Genomic DNA, 23,815 nt, shown 5'->3' on the forward strand with positions numbered 1-23,815 from the left:
GCTCTTTTCGAATTTTCTAAGACAACAAACAGCCATCTCAAAATTTCGAACAGATACATTTTTGAGAAAATATGAAGTATGGAGGGGGGTATCCACCCTCCGATCACTCTGAATCTTAAATAGGGGACTAGAGCCTCAGATTACAAATCCAATGTGCCCCATCCGAAATTTACACGATCACCCTCTCTATATATACCTTATATGCCGCCAGGGCATAACTTACAACCCTTGCTCTAAGGGCTGGGGGGGGTATTCATCCTCAAAGACATAATTTCTGGACGTTCCAACTACGTTGAACAAAATGTCTATCTCACAATTTTGATTGGATATGTTTGACAAAATGGTGGGCGTGGAAGACGTGTTAGTCGCCCTCCAATCACTTTCGACTATTAACAAAAGAGCACAAGCCCTTTCGACTTCCAATTGAATGAGCTCTTTTCGAAGTTTCGACGACAAAAAATGGTCATCTAAATTTTTTTTATCAGATTCATTTTGGGAAAATACGAGGTGTGGGGGGGATTTCCACCCTCTCATATCTCCGAATCTTAAGAAGGGCACTAGAACATCTGATTTCCAATAAAATGAGCCCATTTCAGAGTTTTACGATCAACTTTTCTGTATATGCCTTACATAACCCCAGGGCACAACTTAAAACCCTTGCCTCGTGACCCGTGGGGGCTGTCATCCTCAAAGACATGATTTCTGAACCTTTCATTTACATTGAACAAAATAGCTATCTCAAAATTTTTATAAGACATGCTTGAGGAAATGGTGGGCTTGGGAGGGGGTATATTTGCCCTCCAATCGCTTTTGACTATTAAAAAGGGCACTATCCCTTTCAATTTCCAGTCGAATGACCCAATGATACTTTTTCGAAGTTTTTACCACAACCAATAGCCACCTCAGAATTTCTATCAGTTGCATTTTGGAAAAATACGGGGAGTGGAGGGGGGGTATTCACCCTCCGATCACTCTGAGTCTCAAAAAAGGCACTAAAACATCTGCTTAGCAATCCAATGAGCCCCTTTCTAAGTTTATACGATAACTTCTTATATGTAAATATTACATACCCCCAGGGTATAAATAACAAACCTTGCCCTAAGGGCTGTGGGGGGTTGTCATCTTCAGAAATATAATTTTCGAACCTTTCAACTACATTAAACAAAATGGATATCTCAGAATTTTGATTGAATGTGTTTGAGGATTAAGTGTGGAAGAGGGGTTAGTTGCCCTACAATTACTTTAGACTTTTAAAAAGGGTAAGACTAGCCCCTTCCAATCGAATGAGCTCTTTTCGAAGTTTCTAAGAGAACAAATGGCCGTCTCGTAATTTCCATCAGATGCATTTCGGGATAATATGAGGTTTAGGGGGGAGGGGTATCCAGCCTCTGATAAATCTGAATAGTGAAAAGGGGGCTAAAACATCTGATTACCAATCCAATCTGCCACCTCCAAAGTTTATACGATCACCCTTAGCTTTTTCATATTTTAGTGCCCTCCAGTTTTTGGTTACCTACAAAGGCAACTAGGAACGTTTTTGTTAGTCATAAATATGCGTAACTTACGTAACGAACTTCTATATTTGTAATTACGTATATGAGAGGATTCGCCCCCTCGTCAATACCTCGCTCTTTACACTAAAGCTTGAATTTTGTCCCAATTCTTTAAGAATGACCCCTGAATCGCAAAGGCCGTAGAATAAATAGTTGAAATTACTAAAAATAATTTAGCGCAAAGAACGAGGTATTGTGAAGCAGATGAACCCCCTTATTTACGTAATAATTTCTGTTCTTTGTAGGTTTTAATGCTGCTCCTTACTTCCAGCTAAAAAAATTATTTATTTTCTCATTGTTTTTTTGTAATGGTTCACCATTTTGTTCAGCATAGTCGAAAAATCTAATAATTATGTTTTTTCAGGACAACTTCATACCCCCCCCCCCCCAGTCCCCAGGGGGGCTACAAGTTACAAATTCAGACCATTGTTTATATATAGTACGGTTTATTGGGAAGTGTACAGACAGTTTCAGTGGGGCTTTTTCGTGTTTTTTTTTTTGGGGGGGGGGGGTCGGGGAGAGGGTTAAGTGGGAGGATCTTTCCATGGAGGAATTTTTCATGAGGGAAAAGAATTGAGGGAAGTAACTATTGGTATTAAAATTTCATTTTTTTAGAGTTTCGGTTACTATTGAGCCGGGTCGCTCCTTACTACAGTTTGTTACCACGAACTGTTAGACAGGGCATAACTTCCATCCCTTGCCCTATAAAGTGGTTATCATCCTCAAAGACATAATCACTTAACTTCCCAACTACGTTGAACCATATTGCTATTTGATGAATTTCAGGGAAATATGAAGTATGGGGGGTGGGTATATACCCTCCGATCACTCCGAATCTTAAAAAGAGGACTAGAACTTCCGATTACCATTCCAGTGTACCCCCTCCGAAATTTATACGATCACCCTTTCTATATATACCTTATATGCCACCAGGACATAGCTTACAACCCTTGCCCTAAGGGTTTGGGGGGGGGGGGTTGCCATCCTCAAAGACACAATTTCCGGACGGTCCAACTACGTTGAACAAAATGGCTATCTCAAAATTTTGATTGGATGTGTTTGAGGAAATGGTGAGTGTTGAGGGGGAGGGGTAGTTGCCCTTCAATCCCTTTTGACTATAAAAAAGAGCACTAGCTTTTTCCATTTCCAATTGAATGAGCCCTTTTTGAATTTTCTACGAGATTTCCTTCTGTACAAAATGTCCTGGTCTAAAACCAAAAAAAAAAAAAAAAAAAAAAAAAAAAAAAAAAAAAAAAAATAGTACATCGCGCCCGCATCGCTCCTTATTTAGGTGGCACTATCATGCTGTCTATGATAATTTTATTCATTGGGTGGTGCGATGGGTCGAAACGAAAGAAATATGTGCCAAAATATTCTTATTGTGAAACGTTACCATTATTATATTATTGCGGAAGGAATTATCAAATTTAGTCTATATTCAGGCAAAAAAGAATCATTGCCTCTATCAGAGCCAACGCTGCAGAGTTGCCTTTAATAAAGGCCAGAAGGCTGCAATGTCCTATTATTATTTATTATTTTCCCCAAGAAACACTTCATAAAGCAAAAAAGAATCATTGCCTCTATCAGAGCCAACGCTGCAGAGTTGCCTTTAATAAAGGCCAGAAGGCTGCAATGTCCTATTATTATTTATTATTTTCCCCAAGAAACACTTCATAAAGCAAAAAAGAATCATTGCCTCTATCAGAGCCAACGCTGCAGAGTTGCCTTTAATAAAGGCCAGAAGGCTGCAATGTCCTATTATTATTTATTGTTTTCCCCAAGAAACACTTCATATCGAAGAGGTGGTCGTAAAAAACTTCGACAGGGGCTCAGTCGATTTGAAATTGGAAGTTCTAGTGCCCTTTTTAAGAGTCAAAAGTGATCGGAAGGCAACCATCCCCCGCCCCGACGTTTTTCCCCAAATGCATCTGATAATAATATTTATTATATGCTCTGGGGGCATATGAGGTTCTTAAAGTATTAAAACTTAAAACGAACGGAAATTATTACGCATATGATGGGCTCACCTCCTCCTAATATCTCGCTCTTTACGCTAAATTATTTTTAGTAATTTCAACTATTTATTCTACGGCTTTTGTGATTCAGGGTTTATTCTTAAGAAATTGGGAAAAATTTAAGCTTTAGTGTAAAGAGCAAGGTACTGACGAGGGGGTGAACCCCTTCATATACGTAATAAAAACATGAGAATACAGAAGTTCGTTACGTAAGCTAATTTGTAAGTTACGTATATCTTTTACTAATAAAAACATTCGTAAAAAATTAAAAGTTCTAGTTGCCTTTTTAAGTAGCCGAAAAATCGGAGGGCAACTAGGCCTCTTCCCCCGATCCTTTTTTCTCAAAATCATTCGATCAAAACTATGAGAAAGCCATTTAGCCAAAGAAATGAATATGCAAATTTCATTTTGATTATTCATCTGCGGAGAGCCAAAATCAAAACATGCATTGATTCACGTTCAGAAATTAAATAAAAAAAAAAGTTTTTTTAATGGAAAGTAAGGAGCGACATTAAAACTTAAAACGAACAGAAATTATTTCGTAAATGAAAGGGGCTGCTTCCTCATCAACGCCTCGCTCTTTGCGCTAAATTTTACTCTTTCTCTAAACTCTACTTTTTAAAACAGTAAAAAACTTTAGCGTAAAGAGCAGGGCGTTGATGAGAAAGCAGCCCCTTTCGTATACGAAGTAATTTCTGTTCGTTTTAAGTTTTAATGTCGCTCCTTACTTTCCATTAAAAAAACTTGTTTTTTTTTTTTATTTAATCACTACAAAACAGAATTTGTACACTGCACTCTTCTCGAACAGTAAAATTCTAAAGCCTACTGTGTCGTTGGCGATCCAATAAAAAACGAAATATATTACGAATATTTTCTTTTCCAGTTATGACAGCATTGAAAATGAAAATCAAAATCAAAGAGAAAAAAATCCTAACTGATTATCTTTCAACAATTCATATTATTATATATCAAATATTCATTTTGATTTTATTTGTACTTTCCAAGGCTGTTCAAAACACATATACTTTTTAGTAAAACGCCAATGACACAGCATGTCTTAGACTTTTACAGTGAGAGGTGGAGGTAATACCCAAACTCTTATTTGTAGTGATTTTTGTTCGTTTCAAGCTGGATTTGCATATCTAATTTAACTTCTACCCGTTTTAAGATTTATTTATTAATTTATATTACCTATTGTATGCTTGTTTGTTATGATTGTTTATTTAATCTGTGTTCGTTTTGGGTTTCATTTGTACTTCAGTAGGAAAATATTTTGTTTGTTTTAGGCTTGATTTGGATACTCACATGAAGTTTTACTCGTTTTAAGGTTTATCCATTCATTTATATTAGTATCTGCTTTGTATTTTTAGCTATGATTGTTTGTTTTATTTCTGTTCGTTTTAGGTTTCATTTACTCTTTAGCAATAATTTCTGAACGTTTTTAGTTTTATTTATGGTAGTTTTCTTTTTCTCTGATTTTAAGCTTAATATTACCTTACTTTTCTTTGAAAAACTTCTTTTTCTGATTTTTTTTAAATTATTATCCCCCCCCCCAAAAAATAAATGCTGCAAGCAGAGGACTAACATTTTAATTTTCCCATTGTTACAACATGTCTTGCAAGCTATCGGACGTTACCTTTCTTAACTTTGTCCGCCAGCTTAACATCCAGTTTATGAAATGCCTCTGGCTGGTAACTAGTCTCGGCCTGGTGTTCTTCTATTAGACACCTTCTCGTCTCCGTGTTCATTTCAAGCCTTTGAGATACTGAAGGATCGGCTCTTCTTACTCTGCTGAGATTATTTCAAAAATTTTCACTGCCTATAACGGATTCAATAACCATTCGTACTGTAGACCTATTAGATCCTAAGAGAAGTTTAATCAGTGTGGGCCCAGGGGTTAAAACTCTGAGTCACCGCCTAGTTTTTTTTATTACCATCTTTCTATACCAGTTTCACTTCGCCCTCTAATAGCTCCGTCCCCTTATTGCTACAATCCAGCACTTTTGAGAGCATGTCAGTGATGCCTCAGCGGTGCCAAAGTAATACGATTGTACCGTTTTTGACACAATTTAAAGGTTTTGGTATAATATGGTATAGTTGAAAATTTTTGGTACAACACAAATTTTCAGGTACATTTTGGTTGTCTTAGTTTATCGAAATTTTCTTCTGGTTACAACTAATTTTCAATATGCTGCTAAAGTGGTACAAAGTAATCTCTTGCTGTACAATTTTAGCAGAAAAAATTTTACAATTTATTTCAAAGCGTTAGCAACGTTGGTGGTGTTCCAGCCTTAGTTGTACTACCAGCCTATTCATTACCTGAAATCCCATGGTGTCCTGCAGCCCACATTAGTATAGTTCAATTTCTATTTGACCCTGGTCTTTTTAATCTTGCGTAGCTTTATAACCCACTTGCTTTCCTGCTCTTAATATTCTTAAGAGTCTTTAGACATGATTGGTTACCAGTTCAGAGGACATCCCTATGGGGAATGTACGACATTATAAAATTTTGTGAGATACCCTGAGCAGAAGGTGCTGAAATTAGTGATTGAATAGAGAGAGCTTACATGCTGTAATTACTTTAAAAATAATGCAGCTACAATATTGTATGACTGAGCTTATTTTCTTTCTAATCCGTCGCTAATTCCAACTCTTTCTTTCAATGAATAGTAAAAGGTGTAGAAAAGGAGATATACATTGCTTTCTATTCAAATTTTTAATGCAGACAAGTATTCTATTTTTCTAAATTGTAGGAGCCAGAAGCTAGAAGCAGTGTTCGCATGAGTTTTCGAGTCCTTCAAGCCCCACCGCCATCCCCTACAGCTGTCTTGAAGGGACTATGGGCAGATGAAGAAATGCCAGTTGGTCCTCCTGCAACTTGCGTATCTAGACAGGTGATAATAATACTAATTTTTGGATTATTTGGACAATTTCGAAAATCAACTTTTCATTTATCAATCTTATCCTGATCTCTGGGTAAATTATGAAAGAACAGCTGTTCTCTTTAAATAAAAGGAAGATATTTTAAAAGCATGCTTCCTATTGATAGGTGTTTTAGAAATTGGTGATTTTAGAGATTTTTATTAGAGATTAGATTAGAGAGAGATAGAGAATTAGAGATTTTTAGATAGGTGTTTCACATGCTAATGTATTTAATTGTATACTATTTCCGACCAAATGATTCCCCCTAAAAAACATAAATCTGATAAAAAATTTATTTGAAGTTTCACTGATATCATTTGAGTGGAAGCTAATCAAATTACCCTTTTTTGCTCAGAAATCTTACAGTTTTTTGTAATTTTCACATATTTTCTTGAAATCTTTGTTTTCCTGTTAATCAATATTTATGCTGTAATGACGGCATGTTTGTGCTGTATGCTCTTTGAATTTTTCAACTTCCAAGGCGCAAAATGGTTCATTTTAAAGCTATTGATTTGGCTGTTGTTTATCTAACAGTAAGTGTAAACTAGGTAGTTTCTCAGTCTTACAAAAAACGAATTTTTAGATTTGTAGTTTGTATTGCCAAAGACTGCTCTCTGCATATTGTTCATCGCCATGAACGGTTTGATTATTTAAACTGAAGGTATGGAAAACATCAATGCCACTTCACAAAATTAAAGTAATCTATTTTCAGAACTCCTGCTTTAACGACTGTCATTAGAAATGAACAAAATAAGTTAAGGAATCTACGTTCGCTGTATTACGAAATAAAAGTAATTTTTCTCAACTGACAAGGGTAAAAAAACACGAATCTCTTGACATTCTGTCAGTAAAGTGACCCTTATAGTCTCGAAAAAGAAAATCAAAGAGAAACATCAAGGATGAGAATGAATTATAATGAGATACGTGATCTTTCCTCTCGAAACACTCTTCAACTCCTAAAACATTGAGAGACAATTTCTTTCTCTTATACAGTTCTCTATACGATATTCCAAAGTAATCTTCTGTTTTTTGTTGTATACTATTAAGGTAAAGTCCCTATATTGAAGTATTTCTTATTCATAAAATGAATATAAATTACTCCCAGGTACTCTTGCTTTTAAAAAAGTTGCTGGGTCTTAAAAAACTTGAACTTTCTATTTCTCTCTCAGAAGACGTATTTCTGTGTGGAGATAAAGCCCCAAGAGTTACCAAGTGATAGAATTTTTTCTCCTTTCCCTTAAGTCTTGAGTGAAAGGTTCTTCCAAAGATAAAGAGGTATTAATTTCCTGTAATTTTGTGGTAAAACGAAAGCTTGAATTTTATTGGTTTCTATCTATAACGTATTTTGGGAAACCAATCACCTTATTCTTTAAGCCAATAGTTCCACATTTTTAGAATCTGGCTAGTTTCTATGTAAAAATTTTAAGCCAAGACAGTTGATTTCTAATGATTAGTTCTACTGTGTGATATTTTGAGCCATTAAAAAGAATGGAAACTCTGTAAAAAGATTTCTTAAAAGTGAATTCTCTGTTTCTCTTGGTTCAGCCATCGGTAAGCTGGTGACAACAAATGATAGCCACTTGCACAGTAAAGAAGAGATAAGTGTTACATAAACAGCTTTCTTTTATTTTAAGGAAAAATCCAGGTATATCTTCAACATAGCCTTTGTTCCAATAACTTACAGCAACAATTTTAAAAATATAACACGTATAGTTAACGCAATTTAAGGACAAGAACTCCAAGAATAAATCAATTCTTACTTTATATGTGACTTTCACAATAACTGTGTCAGTGGAGCGGTTAGTACTTCTAATAGCGATATTGGTTTATCAGTACACAACTTTCTCGGATTAAAATTTTTTTATAATTAGTAGCATAAAATCAAACATATCTGTATTTATGTTTATAAAAATACAATTATATTATATATAATATATGTATATTCTAATATAAAAAAATGATTGTATTTGTAATTATGTAATACAATATAATTACAAATAAAATTATGTTATGTAATTATATTTATAAATATAGATAAAAGCATAAAACAAAAAATCGTGTAACTGGCTATGTGTTAAAAAAGATGGCGGTCTAAGTGGATCTAGGCTAATAAATCCCTTTTGCCTTTAGGTGTCCCAAAAACGGCCCTAAGGCTTACTAAAGAGAAATTTTACATGATCAAGAGATAAGTATAAATCAATCTTTTTTAGACGAATTTAAATAGAATTAACAATACGTTTTTGGAGCTAGAGTCAGAGTCTTACATTCGGATACCAAATAAGTTAGTTTGTATGAAATATCTAGCAGTTACAAGAGTCGGAATGGGTCATTTCGAATTTGAATCATTTCTGATTTACTGGCTCCTCGTCCTTGCTCTATGAACGGTACAATAAAAAAAAAGCAACTGAAAGTAAGGAGCAACATTAAAACGTAAAACATAACAGAAATTATTGCATGTATGAGGAGGGTTGCAACCTCCTCAATACCTCACTTTTCACGCTAAAGTTTTTAGTTCTTTAAAAAAAGCTTTTTATTGTTCTAATTAACCAACCCTTGTTTTTCAGGAGACGTTGTTGAAGAACAGGGAAAAAGTCAAACTTTAGCACATAGTGAAGTATTGAAGAGGGGGTAACCCCACTCATATACGTAATAGTTTCTGTTCGTTTTTAAGTTTTGATTTTGCTCCTTACTTTCAGCTGAAAAAAATATCATTTTCTTAATTTCTTATCTTTTTTTAATAATGCCGGGAAATCGGGCACCCTCTCCACAAATAGATTCTTTAGACGATTCAACTCTGGTAAAATTTTACCCAAGACAATTACCATAAACATTTCCACGTGTAAAGTTGAGTCGACAAAGAGAAAGTAAGACAAATCAAAAGAATTTCGTATCTGGCAAATTCCCCCAGTCGAAAATTTCACCTCCCATAGAAAATTCCTCTAATGTAAAATCCCACAACAAAAAATCCCCCCCCATCCAAAAAATGTATGCATAATTCCTAATAACAAATACCATACACACAGAATGGGTAAATCTCATAATCTAAAGACCTTTCCCTGAGGGGCTGTAAAGGTTCATGTTATCTACAAAGGCATAGCTATCAGACGTTCAAACTATACTGAACAGTAAGGCTATCTTAAAATTTTGATCGAACGACCTTCTCGAAAAAGGAGGCGTGGGAGGGGGGCTGTCTGCCCTTCAATCTGTTTGGTCACTTACAAGGGGCACTATAACTTAATTTCCGTTCGAATGAGCTCTCTCCTGATATTCTAGGACCACTGATTCGATACGATCACCCCTGGGAATAACAACAACAAATAAAGACGCATCCGTGATCTTTCTTTTGGCAAAAATGCAAAATTTTGGCACATTTTTGAGGTTGGGAGCTTGGAACCTCTACAGCAGGGTTCTCGGACACACTGAATCTCATTGTGTGATTTTATTATGATTCCTTGACTTTTAGGGGTGTTTCCCTCTTCTTAAGAAATCAGGCAAATATTCTCAGGTACGTAGCCTGTGATGGAAAAACTAAACTTAACGGATCTTATATATTTGAAATCAGCATAATAAGCCGATTCTTTTGATATATCTATTTATATCAAAATTCTATTTTTTTTACTATCGGTTACTATTGAGCCGCGTCACTCTTTACTTACAGTTCGTTATCGCAAACTGTTCGATATCAAATCGAACTAGCTGTACAGGTAATCATGAAATCCTCCTCTACTATCGAAGCAAGACGGCTCCTAGGGTTTTGGTGCCCGGGGCAAAATGAATTACGGCACTTTAAACATAGATGAAAAAGCCCCCGTAGCGGCATCCCCTCAGCTGTGGTGACCCCTCAGCAATGGTGCCTGGGAAAGCTTGCCCTGGCTCCCCCACCCCTTTCAACGGTTCTGTATCAAAGTTTTACAATCATTTCTAAAGTCTATTGTACCAAAGTTTTTATTTACCCAAGCAGTATATTCAAGAATTAACAAATGTAGCCCTATTTCTTTTTCCATTTAAATATCAGCCTTGTGAGGAATTTTCTGATTGACTATTACTTTTTATAAATGGTATTTTTGCCATTTCCCAATTTCAATCGCACAATGCGAAACATCATAACGAGTTCTTTCAAAATCACATGGAATCGCAAAAAGCCACATTTTTCTTAGACATTTGATACAGTAGCTGCCTAGTGGGTCAATCGAAAAAACTGAATTGGTCAGAAGACCTATTCAAAAGTAGGCTGAAAAGAGGTCAAATTGAAATCTACATAAATATCTTATCCTCGCTGTGGCCAAAGATAAAACTGCGGCGAAAGTCTAAAAACAAAAATGTCATTTGACAGGTGGCAACCGCGTTTATAACCTTAGAAGTGAACCTGAAATTTGTTTTCCTTTTAGTTCTTGCTAACCCCAGGAAGAGTCCAAATTGAGATGAACTTGGACAAACCAGCACTGCGATCCGGAGAAAGACTAATAATGAGCGTTGCCATATCAAATACGACCAATAAAACAGTTAAGAAAATTAAGGTAAGTCTGTTTTTTTTTTACCTTGATTATATAAAAAAGTGAAACCGAACAATTTTTTTCAGTTAGTGCTTGCATGTCAAGCACACACATGAAATTGGGCCAAGTCTACTTTATTCTGCTTAATTGTATTGGGAAATAAAATACAGCTATTTCTTGAGGTAAGACTTGTCTATCAAACACATATGTGAAAAGAGGCCAAGTCTAGTTTATTCTGCTAATTATATTAGGAAATAAAATGGAACTATTTCTGCAGTTAAAGCTTGTCAATTAGTCACTTAAACCAAGAATGACGTTCAGGTCCTTGCTCTCCTCTCCAAAAGCAGCAGATATTTATGATTTTCCCCTGACTTATGAATAATATCATATATATCAAATATTCAAATATATATATATATATATATATATATCAAATATAAGATATATATCTGAATATATCAAATATTCAGTTTAATTTTATTTTTCTTTCCAAGCACGGTCAAGAAAAATATAATTGCACTACAAACAAGAATTTTGATACTGCCTCCTTCCTTAGCTGTAAAAGTCTATAGCCTACTCCGTCATTTCCGCTTCACTGAAAACGAATTATATTACAAACATTATCTTTTCCTATTATTACAGCATTGACAATGAAAATAAAAATCACAGCAAAAGAAAATCTTGAACTGACTATCTTTCAACAATGGATATCATTATATATCAAACATTCAGTTTTATTTTATTTGTACTTTCCAAGATTGTTCAAGACAAACATAGTTTTCAGTAAAGTGTCAACGACGCAATAGGTTTTAGACTTTTACAGTGAGAGAAGGAGGCATACAACTCTATGCTCTATGAGTTGTACAACTCTATAGCAGAAGAATTCTAATTTCATCATTATTAGTAAAGCTTTGTCTAATTGGTTTTGGAGCTGCTGTCAGTGTAATCCAAGTTTCATTATGTTTTAGGTTTTGTACAGTTTGTCAAACTAACACGCGAACACGTGAAAATCAACATTGATCGGAATTACTGTTTTAAGTAATTTAATAAAATTGAGGATTAAGTTCTGATTAAAATGAAATAACTCTTGTTTGTAGTTATTTTTGTTCGGTTCAAGCTTGATTTACATATTCAATTTAAGTTTCACTCGTTTTAAGATCTATTTACTGATTTATATTAGTACCTATTGTATGTGTGTTTGCAATGATTGTTCATTTAATTTCTGTTCGCTTCGGGTTTTGCTATAATTGTATATTTAATTTATGTTCCTTTTAGGTTTCAATTATTCTTTAATAATAATTTCTTGTCGTTTCCAGTTCTAATTCTAATAGATATTTGTATCTTCTCATCTTAAGTTTAATATGACCTTACTTTTCTTTGAAAAACTTTTTTTCGGATAATTTTTTTAAATTAATTTTTGTTCGCTTTTGATTGCAAAAAGTTCCAAGTTTTGGAAAATCCCTTATTTCAAAATCAAATTTTTTTGTCAAGATCAAACTTTCATCGACGTGTCAAAGCTAGAATCAAAATACCAAAGTATCAGTGTAAAGAAAGCATCTAAGTAAACAAGGTATCACGGTAAACGAAGTATCAAAGTAACAACAGGCAAGTTCCGTAACTTAGAGCCATTTCTCCGGGGCTCAAGGGGGAGGGTTCAACCCGGAAACATATTTATTTGGCCTTTGAACTATTGTGAACAAAATGGCTATCTCAAAATTTTGACCAGATGCTCTTTGGGAAAGTGGGGTGTGGGTTAATTGCCCATTGATCACTTTTGACTCTTAAAAAAAGAACTTTTTTTTTATTTCCGATCAAATAAGGCCCTTTCAAAGTTAATGTGATCAACCCTTGCATAAAAACACTTACATTCTAATAATGGGCAACTTACATAAATTACAATCCTTTCACTGGGGGCTATGGAGGATTTCTCAACCCCTATGTTATAGTAATTTAGACTTAAGACTATTTTAAACAAAATGGCTATTTGAAAATTTTTATAAGATGCATTTGGCGGAAAAGGGCACAAGGAAGGAGAGGGCTTGTTACTTTTTGATCATTTTAGATTCTTAAAAAGGGTACTTGACATTTGGATGATTATGAACAAAAAGGCTAACTCAAAAATTATATTCGAAAGCATTTGGAAAAAAGGCGTTGGGGGGGGATATCTACCGTCTGATTAATCTTTACTTATAAAAATGGAGCTAAAACTTTCAATTTTAATCGAATGAGGCTTTTTCAGAAGTCTATACGATCAACCCCTACGATGAAACCTTATATATGAACAATGGACAGCTTGCATAACTTAGCCCTTGCCCTGGGGGTGGTGGGAGGTGTTGTCAGCCGTCGAGGAATAATTATGTTAATTAATTCACCTTTTGACTATTTAAGACATAATGACCATCTCAAAATGTTGAATGGATGCGTTTGGGGAAAAGAGGGCTTGAAAAGGGCTCCAAATACTCCAATCACGTTCGACTCTTAAAAAGGTCACAAGGTCACAATTATTATTTCCAAATGAAGGAGCCCCCTCCAAAGCTTTTAACACCACCCCTTGCATATAAAGTGCGTCTGGAGAAAAGAATTGGAGCCTTATGGCCTTGGGGTTGGTGGGAAGAGGCTAGTTGCCATCGGATCACTTTTGACTTTTAAATAGGGAACTAAAACTTTCAGTTTCTAACCATTTGAGTGCCCTCTGAAGTTTATACGACCACCTTTTCCGTAAAAACTTTATATGCCCCTGATGCATAAGTTACAACCCTTCCCCCGGGTTTCGAGGGGGGATGTGGACCCCGAAGTTTTTTCATCAAATGCATTTGGGGAAAAAGGGTCCTTAGAGGGGGGACAGTTGCCCTCCGATCCCTTTTGACTCTTAAAAGAGTTACTAGAAATTCCGATTTACAGCCGAATGAACCCCCTCTGAAGCTTATACTACCATCCTATCCCTAAAAAAAACTTTGTATATCTCCGGGGCATAATAGTGTTGTACAACGCATATACAACACTTGCCCCCAGGTTTTGGTGGGCTGTCTTATCCCTGGAGTCTTAGTTGTATGATCTTTGGTCCATTGCAAACAAAATGGCTAAATAGAAAATTCAATCGGATGCATTTGAGGGAGAGGGTTAGCGGTGAAAGGGGGCTAGTTGCAATCAGATCGCTTTTGACTCTTAAAAAGGGAATTAGAACGCGGAATATATAATTATTTGAGTCCCCTCTGAGGTTTATATGACCACTTCTTCCATAAAAATTTATATGCCCAGGGCAAAAGCTACAACAATTCATGTGGGCTCTGTGGGGGGGATATGTTGATCCCCAAGTATGGTTATTTAATCGTTGGGCTATTTCAAACTTGTGATCGGATACATTTGCGGAAAAAAGAGTGTGTGTGTGTGGGGAAGGGGGGTTAAGGTATTTTTTGTTAATTAAGTTAAATTTGCCATCATTACTATTATTATGGTGAGACGTTTTGTTTTGTGTAACCTATTATTTACACACCCAACCTTACGAGCTCTGCTCTCTGTTGGGGGTTATGAACCTACAACCATTCCCCCAGGCTCTTTGGGGGAGGGGGGGTATGTTGATCCCGAAGTTTTTGTTATCTAATCTTTGGGCTATTTCAAACAAACTGGCAATCTTAAAATTTGATCAGATGTGTTTGCGGAAAAGAGAGTGTGTGAGTGGGGAGATAGGGTTAGATAGTTTCCGATCTCTTTTGACTCATAAAAAATTAACTATAACTTCCAATTTTCAATCAAATGAGCTACCTCTTAAGTTCATACGATCTTTCCTTACATTAAAACCTTATGTTCCCTTGTGGTATAACTCAAAACACTTCCCCCGACCTCTGGGGGTTTGTCTTGACTCTAGAGCTTTTGTTATCCGATTTTTGAAGTATTTTAAACAAAGCGACTATGTCAAAATTTTTATCGCATAGGTTTGGGGGAAAACAGGTGTGGGGAGGGGCTAGTTGTCCCTCGGTCTCTTTTGACTCTTTAAAGTGAACTAGAACTTTCAATTTCCAATCAACTGAGTCCTCTCTAATGTTTATACTAGGATCCCTTCAATAAGAACCATATATACCACCAGGGCATAACTTATAACACATACCTCCGGACCCTGGGGGGTTTTGTCGGCCCTAGAGTTTTTGTTATCTTTTGTTTGGACTTTTTTAGCCGTTTTTAATAAAATGGCTATCTCGAAACTTTTATCGGATGGGTTTGGAAAAAAATGGCTTGGAGGGGGAGGGGATAGTTGCCCTCTGATCTCTATTGACTTTTAAAAAGTGAACTAGAACTTTCAATTTCTAATCAAATCAGGCTCCTCTGAAGTTTATACGAGAACCTTTTCTATAAGAACCATATATGACCCCAGGACATAACCTACAACACCTGCCTCCGGGCCCTGGGGGTTGGGTGTTGAACCCGGAGTTTTGTTATACGGTCTTTGAACTATTCTCATCAAAATGGCTATCTCAAAATTTTCATCGAATGTATTCGGGGAAAAAGGACGGGGGGGGGGGGGGGGCTAGTTGCCATCTGATCTCTTCTGACTCTTAAAAAGTGAACTAACCTTTTCAATTTCCAATCAAATGAGTCCTTTCTTAAGTTTGTACGAGCATCCCTTCTATAAGAACCATATATGCCCCCAGGGTGTAATTTACAGCACCTGTCCCCGGGCTCTCGGAGGTTTTGTCGAACCTGGATTTTTTATTACCTGATTTTTGAACTGGATGATGGGCAACTTCGATAAATACTTAGATACTCTATTAAATATACTTAAAAATACAAGAAACATTAACCTCCAACAGAGAGCAGAGCTCATAAGGTTGGGTGTGTAAATAATAGGTTATACACAAAATAAAACGTCTCGCCATAATAATAGTAATGATAGCAATTTTACCTTAATTAACAAAAAAATATCAACAATTACCTAAAAACAAGGAATAAAAGGAAGGAAGGGAGAAAATAAAAGCTGGGCAGGAGGGGTATGGGAGGCCATCCCATCGGGAAAACAAAAAAAAACATATAAAGAAAAATATTATAAATTTTTTAAATCTGTCATTAAAGGTAAATAAATAAACATTAAAAAGCAGTCTCGAATAATCTTTAAATAAAGCTGAAGTTTTTGTAATTGACCAATCTGAGTTTTATCATTCAGCTTATATATATTCGCAATTAATGGCACTAGGTACCTAAGTGACATCCTTTTCCTTTCACATCTGAAAAAGGAATTCAGTATAATCCCGCCCACCGATGAACCGAACAAGAACTGTATATGCCCCCAGAGCTAAACTTACAACGCCTGCCCCCGGGCCCTATGGGTTTTGTCGACCCCGGAGGTTTTGTTATAAGATCTTTGAACTATTTTTAACACAATGGCAGTCCCAAAATTTTTATCAGATGTATTCGGGGGAACAGGAGCATGGGAGCTAGTTGTCCTCCGATCACTTTTGGTCCTTAAAAAGGGCACTAGAACTTCCACTTTCAAACCGAATGAGCCCCCCTCCTGAAGCTTATACGACGACCCCTTCCATGTGAAGTGCATCTGGCAAAATAAAACACTGGAGCCGTATGGACTTTACTGTAGGCATCGCCATAGCGTTACGTCTGATACAGCGATCTTCATCAACAGCTATACTAAAACATAAAAATTCAAACTAACATATTGATTTCCTTCGAAAAGAATAAAACAAAATGTTTGCTCCAAACTTAAATCCATGACAGGAAACAATCCTGGGGGCTCTTTATTTTGAATGCTTTGCATGGTCTCGAATCTGGTGATCTGGTATTATAAAATTAAAGAGCAAAGGATAAAGCTATAGTATTCTAAAAGGTCAGCTGCAGCGGCTTTCTCCTCTGGCGTTCAATTTTAAATGACCTCCGCGTTGGCCCTCCGTTATATTTTAAGTCTGTTCTCTCTTAAAAAAAAAGTTTTTACAGTAGATATTTGAATAAGTTCCATCTTAAATAGCCTGAATAAAAGATTTTCCTTGTATTAGGATGTGCTTAAAAGTAGATTAATGCATTAATGTAATCTGTAATCTAGCAGAAAACATTCTTGTTGGTGAATAGCAATAGTTTAATTTCGAAGCAGAATATTTATTCATTTTTTCATCATGAAAAAACATCTTTCAGTGTCCATAAAGCTTGTTTAATTCCTTCCCATTGAATCCAAACTTAATATTAAAGTTTAATACTACATCCATCTTTCAAGTCGTTTAATGGCTTGGTAATATGTCACAAGTCTAAGTTTTTATAAATGCAAAATGTCAAATTGTTCGCGGTAATGAACTGTGGTAAGGAGCGACCCGGCCCAATAGTAACCGAAACTCTAAAAACTGAAATTTTGATACCAGTAGTTACATCAAAAGAATCTCAATTTAATGCTGATTTTAAATATGTAAGTTTCATCAAGTTTATTCTTACCCATCAAAACTTATGAGCCCGAGAAAATTTGCCATATTTTCGAAAATAGGGGGAAACACCCCCTAAAAGCCACAGAATCTTAACGAAATCACACCATCGCATTCAGTGTATCAGAGAACCCCACTGTAAAAGTTTTAAGCTCCTATCTACAAAAATGTGGATATTCGTATTTTTTGCCAGAAGACCGATCAGGGGTGCGTGTTTATTTGTTTGTTTGTTTTTTTTTCAGGGGTGATCGTGTCGACCCAGTGGTCCTAGAATGTTGCAAGAGGGCTCATTATAGCGGGAATCAAAAGTTCAAGTGCCCTTTTTAAGTGACCAAGAACTTGGCGGGCACCTAGGCCCCCTCCCATGCTCATTTTTCCCCAAAGTCACCGGATCAAAATTCTGAGATAGCCATTTTATTCACCGTTATCAAAAAACCTAACAACTATGTCTTTGGGGACGACTTACTCCCCCACAGTCCCCGTGGGAGGGGTTGCAAGTTACGAACTTTGACCAGTGTTTACATATAGTAATGGTTATTGGGAAGTGACAGACGTTTTCAGGGGGATTTTTTGGTTGGGGGGGGGGGGGGGGTAATTGAGGGGGAAGGTTACGTGGGAGGATCTTTCCATGGAGGAATTTGTCATGGGGGAAGAGAATTTCAATGAAGGGGGCGAAGGATTTTCTAGCATTATTTAAAAAAACGATGAAAAAATAAATATGAAAAGTTTTTTCAACTGAAAGTAAGGAGAAGAATTAAAAATCAAACGAACAAAAATTATTACGCATATGAGGGGTACACCTCCTCGTAAAACCTCGCTTTTTACGCTAAAGTATTTTTAATAATTTCAACTATTTATTCTACGGCCTTTGTGATTCAGGGGTCATTCTTAAGGAATTGGGATAAAATTTAAGGTTTAGTGTAAAGATCGCGGTATTGACGTAAGGGTGAACCCCCGAATATACGCAATAAAAGCATACGACTATAGAAGTTCGTTTCGTAAGTTAATTCGAAAGTTACGTAAATGCCTATCCCTCCTCGTAGTTTCAGTTCGATCCTAGCGTCATTGGAAAGGACGTCTCTAGTGATTAGCCAAAACTTAGAGATAGCTGAAACTTTAGATCTATTTAGTAAATATTCTAAGAAACAAATCGAATCTTTTTTTAGAATTGAGTATATTTTTTATTTTGACAAATAATTAGATTTGAGATTATGCTCTTGATTTTCCAGTGTAAGCTGTTACAGTGCTCCGAGATGTCCTTTGCTTCTGGAAAAAGAAGAGTACCAATAGCAACGCTGACCACGCAAGAAGGGTGCCCCATATTACCAGGCTCATCTCTTCAAAGAGTAAGCGTTTAACTGAAATCTTCTATCTTTTTGGATTTGTATTCTTTTCGGTCAGATTTCTTGTCGTAAAACTGTGTAAGAAATATTTTTCATTTGGTTTCTCTTCAGGAATCATTTCATTGATCAAAAGAAATCTTTTGATCATTCATTGATCAATAGAAAGACTATTTTTGTTTGTCATATTCTGTTTCTGTTGGATATTTTGTTAGGTAGGGGGATCCAATATACTGTACAATGTATGGGCCTGAATGAACTCTAAATAACTATTTTAAACGCTATCTTTCTATGGTTTTCTTCGAGATTGGATTACTGTACCTAGAACCAAAGGATACATATTAGACGTCCTCATAGCTTCCTAGCAGAGCGAAACTAGAGCTCTTGAGATTTTTTCCAAAGAAGTCTTTTGTCATGAAATCCCATGAAAAGTAAATTGTAATTATTATGTGTAAAGCCAATTCAAGTAGGTGAATTATTCAGTATTTTGAATGGGTTCTCCCCTCTTTAACGCCTCGCTCTTTACGCTAAGGCTTTTAATTGTTTTAATAAGTAGAATTGTGGCAAAGAGTCAAACTTTAGCGTAAAGAGTGAGACGTTGAAGAGGGGACAACCCGTTTCATATACTGAATAATTTCTTATCGTTTTAAGTTTTAATGTCGCTCCTTACTTACAGTTAAAAAAAACTAGTTTTTTTTTTCATTTAATATCAACCAAGTGGTATATAGCAATCGCAAATTCTGTCGGTCTGTCGGTCCCGGTTTTGCTACTTTAGGCACTTCCAGGTAAGCTAAGACGATGAAACTTGGCAGGTGTATCAAGAACCAGATCACAAAAATTAGAAATAGTCGTTTTTGCAATTTGACCATATGTAGGAGGAGTGGGGGCCCCGTCAATTCGGAAAAAATGAAAAAATTGAAGTATTTTTTTAACTTACGAACAGTTGATCAGATCTTAATGAAATTACATAAAAAAAAAAACTAGTTTTTTTAACTGAAAGTAAGGAGGGACATTAAAACTTAAAACGAACAGAAATTACTCCGTATATGACATGGGTTGTCCCCTCCGCAATCCCTCGCTCTTTACGCTAAAGCTTTTAATTGTATTAAAAAGCAGAATTGTGGCAAAGAGTCAAACTTTAGCGTAAAGAGCGAGGGATTGCGGAGGGGACAACCCATTTCATATACGGAGTAATTTCTGTTACTTTTAAGTTTTAATGTCCCTCCTTACTTTCAGTTAAAAAAATTAGTTTTTTTTATGTAATTTCTGAACGTTTTTGAATTAATGCATGTTTGATTTTGGCTCTCCACACATAAATTATTAAAATGAAATTTGCATATTAATTCCTTTTTTGGCTAAATGGCTTTCTCTTAGTTTTGATCAGACGATTTTGAGAAATAAGGGATGAGAAGGGAGGCCTAGTTGCCATGCAATTTTTCGGTTACATAAAAAGGCAACTATAAATTTTTATTTTTTAACGAATTTTTCTATTAGTAAAAAATATACGTAACTTAAGAATTATCTTACGTAACAAACTTTTATATTCTTTAATTTTTATTATGTATATGAGAGGGTTTGTACCCTCGTTAATACCTCGTTCTTTACACTAAATCGCAAGTTTTGTCCCAATTCTTTAAGAAAGACCCCTGAATCAGAAAGGCCGTAGAATGAATAGTTGAAATTACTAAAAATACTATAGCATAAAGAGCGAGGTATTTATCTCCTCCTAAATACCTCGCTCTTTATGCTAAAGTAATTTTAGAACCCCTCACATGCGTAATAATCTCTGTTCGTTTTAAGTTTCAATGCTACTCTTTACTTTCAATTGAAAATAATTTTCCATGTTTACTTTTTCATTGTTTTTTTATAGTATTTTTAGAAAATCCTGCGCCCTTTTCATTGAATTTCTGTTCCCCCATGACACATTTCTCCATGGAAAGATCCACCCACATAGCCCCCTCCCCTCAACCCCACCCCCAAAACCAAAAACAAATCCCCTGAAACCGACTGTACACTTCCCAATAACCATTATTATATGTAAACACTGGTCGAAGTTTGTAAGTTGCAGCCCCACCCCCAGGCACTTTGGGGGAGTAAGTCATTCCCAAAGACATAGTTATTATGGTTTATGACTATGCGGAACAAATTGGCGATCTCAAAATTTTGATCCGTTGACTCTGGAGAAAAAATGAGCGTGGGAGGGGGCCTAGGTGCCCTCCAATTTTTTTGGTCACTTAAAAAGGGCACTAGAACTTTTCATTTCCGTTGGAATGAGCCCTCTTGCGACATTCTAGGACCACTTGGTCGATACGATGACCCCTGGGGAAAAGAAAAAAACAAAACAAAAAAAACAAACAAATAAACACGCACCCGTGATTTGTCTTCTGGCAAAAAATACAAAATTCCACATTTTTGTAGATAGGAGCTTGAAACTTCTACAGTAGGGTTCTCTGATACGCTGAATCTGATGGTGTCATTTTCGTTAAGATCCTACGACTTTTAGGGGGTGTTTCCTCCTATTTTCCTAAATAAGGCAAATTTTCTCAGGCTCGTAACTTTTGATGGGTAAGACTAAACTTGATGAAACTTATATATTTGAAATCAGCATTAAAATGCGATTCTTTTGATGTAGCTATTGATATCAAAATTCAATTTTTTAGAGTTTTGGTTACTATTGAGCCGGATCGCTCCTTACTATAGTTCGTTACCATGAACTGTTTGATTGTAAACAAGACTACGTTAGGCTTGCCAAAAAACCTGCCTGGCGACATTTGTATTAAAAACCACAGTTTATTTTCTTTCATGACAACTGAAGAAAAAATAGTTTGCGCCCTTCTCCTAAAACATAAAATTACAAGTGCCTATATTATCATTCTGTCCATTGCGCCCATCCCTCCTGGAAGTTTCGGTTCGATCTTAGCCATGAGACAAAACAGGGTATAGTTTACCAAAACCAGATATAAAGTGCATCACTGATTAACCCTTTCATGCCTGTGGTCACCATACGGATACCGCTCGCCTCCTTTTTTTTCTCTTGACTCGACAAAGTCACAACCGTGATTTCTTTTCCACTAGATAGCGCTTGCTTGACTCTGTCGCGTTTGAATTTATTGTCCCTCAAGGCTTTACCCGAGCGGTCGAGCGAGCGTCCAAGTTTAGACAAAACATGAAATGTCGAAAAAGAGGAAAGGTGCAGATTTCGACCTCGATGACCTGGACGTTTCTGGTAAGTTCAGAGCCTGATTATGATCTTATTTTGTAGCTAAGAATGCGTTCTTTCGAATGAGATATCACTAGTCTAATTCTGAGCTGTATTGTAGCCGCAAACAAGGTTGCTAACGATCGGTTACCAAATGGTCACGTCAGACATTCAGTGCCAAACCATACCTAGGCAGATTTGTACAGCAAACGAGGCAGCAAGTCCTTTTTATGGTCGGGAATAGGCACATTTTCTTTCTGTTCCTCCTTTTTACTGAAACAAGGGTAAAAAAGCTATTTTGTGGGATGCCTCAGGTAAGTGTTGAGGCCAATGGCCTATTTTATTGCAATATACTATTATTATTTTTATTATTAAGTGATGCACTTACCTTGAATTTCTTTTCAGCTGATCCAAGCACGAGCTCTGACTCCATGAGAGGTCATGGTCCCAAGCCCTTGGAAGAGAGACTGATCAAGGAAAGAAGTAGAAGAGTTACCAAGACTGCAGAAGAAGCAGCAAGGCTTTTATTCATACCTGATTGTGATTCAGATCTCGATATCTCTTCTGACGACGACGATCCAAACTGGGCACCAGACAATCCAGATCAAGAATTTCAGCCTTTACGTTCTCTCAACTGTTATGGCAATGAAGACGGAAGAGATGAAGAGGATATCGACCACACAGACGACATCCCCTTAGCAATGCTTGGCAGGTTCGAGTTAGACAATGGCGATGACACGGATCAATTCGATTTGCCTCTCCCGGGCTTGAATGATACAAAAGCGTCAAACAGTTCTTCAAGCGCATCATCAGCACCAGTGTCAGCTTCTTTTGCAATACAGTCAGCAACAGGTACTGCACTCCTGAACCCTTTGTCCTTACAAGAGCTCAAAAAAATGCTCCTTCCCAAGCAGTAACCGGTCTAGTAACTCCAACTGATGCTCCTCAGGTCACGGCAAAACCAGTAGCAAAAAAGAAGGTAGCGAAGGAGGCAAAGCAATACAAGTGGATAAAAACGGAGCCCGAACCTCGAAATATTACATGGAAGGGTTCTATACCACACTATGACGAGGTACAGACGCCCCTTGATCTCTTCCGAATGTTTATCACAGAAGACATTCTTTCAAACATTGCGGACCAAACGAATCTGAATGCCATGAGAAAGAAGAATCTTGCTCTGAAACTTTCCATTGAAGAGCTGCGCAGATTTCTTGGAGTTCAAATGCTTATGAGCATTCTCAAACTTCCGGCTATTAGAAGTACTGGGAGAATGGAATACGATATTCCCCGGTGGCTGATACCATGAGCAGAGATAGATTCATCAGCTTGAGGTCTTTTTTCCACATTTCCGATGACACCTTAATGATACCGAAAGGGGAGGTTGGTCATGATAAACTGTTCAAGATCAGAAGACTATACGACGCATTCAGGGAGAATCTGAAAAAATAGACCCTGAAGAGATCCAAAGTATTGACGAACAGATGATCCCATTCAAAGGAACAATTGGATTTCGACAGTACTTGAAGGACAAGCCCCACTCGTGGGGTGTAAAGGTTTTCACGAGAGCCGGCATCAGCGGAATAGTGTATGACATAGAGATATATACAGGAAAAGGAGCTGTTGAAATTTCTGAACTTGGCCAAGGTACTGACGTTGTCCTTCGGCTTGTAGAAAACCTGCCAAGGTTCATGAACTTCAAGTTGTTCTTTGATAACTTCTATACTGGCATCGATCTCATTCACAAGCTCCGGGTTGAATATGGCATCGAGTCATGTGGTACGATACGCAGCAACAGAATGAGGGGCGCTGTTCTAGATACCGACGCCAACATGAAGAAGAAAGGACGAGGGTCAGTGGACTTCCGTTTTGAAAGACATTCAGAA

General features: G+C 36.6%; 1 protein-coding gene across 1 annotated transcript in view; it reads left to right on the forward strand.

Moving 5' to 3' along the window:
- LOC136037062 (arrestin homolog) overlaps positions 1 to 23,815 on the forward strand; it is a 142,222-nt gene that overhangs the window by 94,253 nt on the left and 24,154 nt on the right. The window contains exons 5-7 of the mRNA XM_065719500.1: positions 6,322 to 6,462; positions 10,879 to 11,007; positions 18,623 to 18,739. Of these exons, the coding sequence (XP_065575572.1) occupies positions 6,322 to 6,462; positions 10,879 to 11,007; positions 18,623 to 18,739 (387 nt within the window). The remainder of the gene's footprint in view (positions 1 to 6,321; positions 6,463 to 10,878; positions 11,008 to 18,622; positions 18,740 to 23,815) is intronic.

This window comes from Artemia franciscana, chromosome 16 (genome assembly GCF_032884065.1).
Source record: "Artemia franciscana chromosome 16, ASM3288406v1, whole genome shotgun sequence".
Taxonomy (NCBI): Eukaryota; Metazoa; Arthropoda; class Branchiopoda; order Anostraca; family Artemiidae; genus Artemia; species Artemia franciscana.